Source organism: Penaeus japonicus, unplaced genomic scaffold (genome assembly GCF_977035675.1).
Source record: "Penaeus japonicus unplaced genomic scaffold, GWHDUDI00000001_assembly GWHDUDI00000010, whole genome shotgun sequence".
Lineage (NCBI taxonomy): Eukaryota > Metazoa > Arthropoda > Malacostraca > Decapoda > Penaeidae > Penaeus > Penaeus japonicus.
In genome coordinates, this window is record NW_028234412.1 from 39,556,269 (window position 1) to 39,558,348 (window position 2,080).

Consider the following 2,080-nt stretch of genomic DNA (forward strand, 5'->3'; position numbering starts at 1 on the left):
TGTTTAAAGTACAATCAGAAGGCGGTGCATACTACAATGTGCATATACATCAAACCTAATTACATAAGCAAACAAAAGTCTGAAAATCAGGGCGATATTCAGCAAAAGATATTTCAGACTTTACTCTGTCAGTGCTCACTTTGTAATAAAAAAAAAGGAAAAGAAAAAAGAAAAAGAAAAAGAAAAAAAAAGAAAAAAATATATATATAGTTGAATTAGGCACCGAAATTTACTGCTTAGAGCCTTAACGAGGAAAACATGGAAGCATTTAAAATGGGATAGAAAATGCATTCAATTTGATTGTTATATTACATATTCTACAGATCTTTTTTATTTTATCTTCATGAATACTTACTTTGTTTAATATTTGTTTAGGCACTATGAACGATTCCAAGGAATTTGAATTATTTTTCTCAACTGTTATATATGACATGTGTGTGTGTGTGTGTGTGTGTGTGTGTGTGTGTGTGTGTGTGTGTGTGTGTGTGTGCGTATGTATGTGTGTGCGTCTCACAGAGGCATAGAAGAAAATCCGAAACATCAAGCAACAATTTATTAGACTAACAATAGCAAAACATCTCCTCTATCAAAAAAAGAAACAAATATTGTCAACAAACATAACGTTGATTTGGCCGCACATCATCGGTGTCTCGCGCTCAGGTGCTCCTCCAGCGCTAGTTGATCTTCAGGAGTTGGATGGTGAAGATCAGCGTCGCGTCTGAAACGGGAGGTCACGTGACAATAAGTTCTTCCGATACATTCACACTGAATAACTTCGAATTAAAGAGAAGATAAACACTTATTCGCTTGCTTGCGTTGGTGTGTTCCTGCGATTAAATTCTATCTACAAGCTTAGTTAGACGAAAACTAATGAAAACAATCTACAAGCTTAGTTAGTCACGTGACAAGAGGGTCTTCCACTACATTTACACTGAACAACTTCGAATTAAAAGCAGAAGATAAACACCTATTTGCTTGCTTGCTTGCGTTTGTGTGTTCCTGCGAATCAATTCTATCTACAAGCTTAGTTAGACGAAAACTAATGAAAACAATCTACAAGCTTAGTTAGACGAAAACCGATGAAAACAATCTACAAGTTTAGTTTGACGAAAACTAATGAAAACAATCTACAAACTTAGTTAGACGAACACTAATGAAGAAACGTCCGAAGCGGCAACTCACCTGGCGGAATGACGTCACCGGCGCCCCTCTCCCCGTAGGCGAGACCTGGCGGTATGATAAGGCGCCGCGTTTCCCCGACGCACATGCCGGCCACGCCCAGGTCCCAGCCGCGGATCACCGAGCCCTGGCCGAGCGTGAAGCGGAAGGGCTCGTCACGATCAACGCTGCAACACAGATCACGTGATCAGTAATGCGCTCTCGGCGACACAGAGAGGAAGACATTTCGGCATAACTGCCATTGATAGATATTCTCTTAGAGTTATAAATATCTGAAATATCTTTAAATGCTAATAAGATCATCAAAATCTTCGTATTTACCCATACACCAAAGTGCATGTACACTGGACAACCATGCCTGAATCTTGTGAACTAGATACAACAAGTAAACAAAATCCAGATCACCAGAAGCAAAGATACGCAGAACGCGGCTCCTCTTAGGAAAGCCCACCGCATCCCAAAGACGCTTCAGGCCCCCCCCCCCACAGCCGCCCTCGAGCCTACCTGGAGTCGAACTTCTTGGTGTTGGTGAGCTGGCCGGTGTAGTGCACGGTGACGGCGTCCCCCTGGGCGGCCTTCTGCGAGCACGACTGCGGGCGGACCAGCGTCTGTGCCACCAGCTGGGCGGGGTCGGCGGGGCTCTCCTGGTCGGGGCGTGGGCGGCGTTCGGGCTGGTCCTCGGCGCGAACCACCTTGTCGGGCACCTCGATCAGCTCCACCTCGAACTCCAGGGTGGCACCTGTCGCGGCGGTGGCAACACTGCTCGTTAGGAGGATTTCGAGGGACAACATGGCAACCCTGATCTCTTTTTTCTACGATCTTTTCGAAAATTGTTGTTTTCGTGACATTTTTGACATTAAAAGCATTAAGATAAAAAGAAATCCACTTCTTCCACATATAA

The 2,080-nt window shown here is 44.0% G+C and overlaps 1 protein-coding gene across 1 annotated transcript in view; it reads right to left on the reverse strand.

Annotated features, from left to right (window-relative positions):
• Window positions 1-539: 539 nt before the first annotated feature.
• LOC122246549 (peptidyl-prolyl cis-trans isomerase FKBP10) overlaps window positions 540-2,080 on the reverse strand; it is an 11,131-nt gene continuing 9,590 nt past the window's right edge. Inside the window, exons 4-6 of the mRNA XM_086541331.1 lie at window positions 1,684-1,918; window positions 1,183-1,346; window positions 540-718 (exon numbers count right to left, since the gene is read on the reverse strand). Coding sequence (XP_086397457.1) covers window positions 675-718; window positions 1,183-1,346; window positions 1,684-1,918 — 443 coding nt within the window. The 3' untranslated portion in view covers window positions 540-674. The remainder of the gene's footprint in view (window positions 719-1,182; window positions 1,347-1,683; window positions 1,919-2,080) is intronic.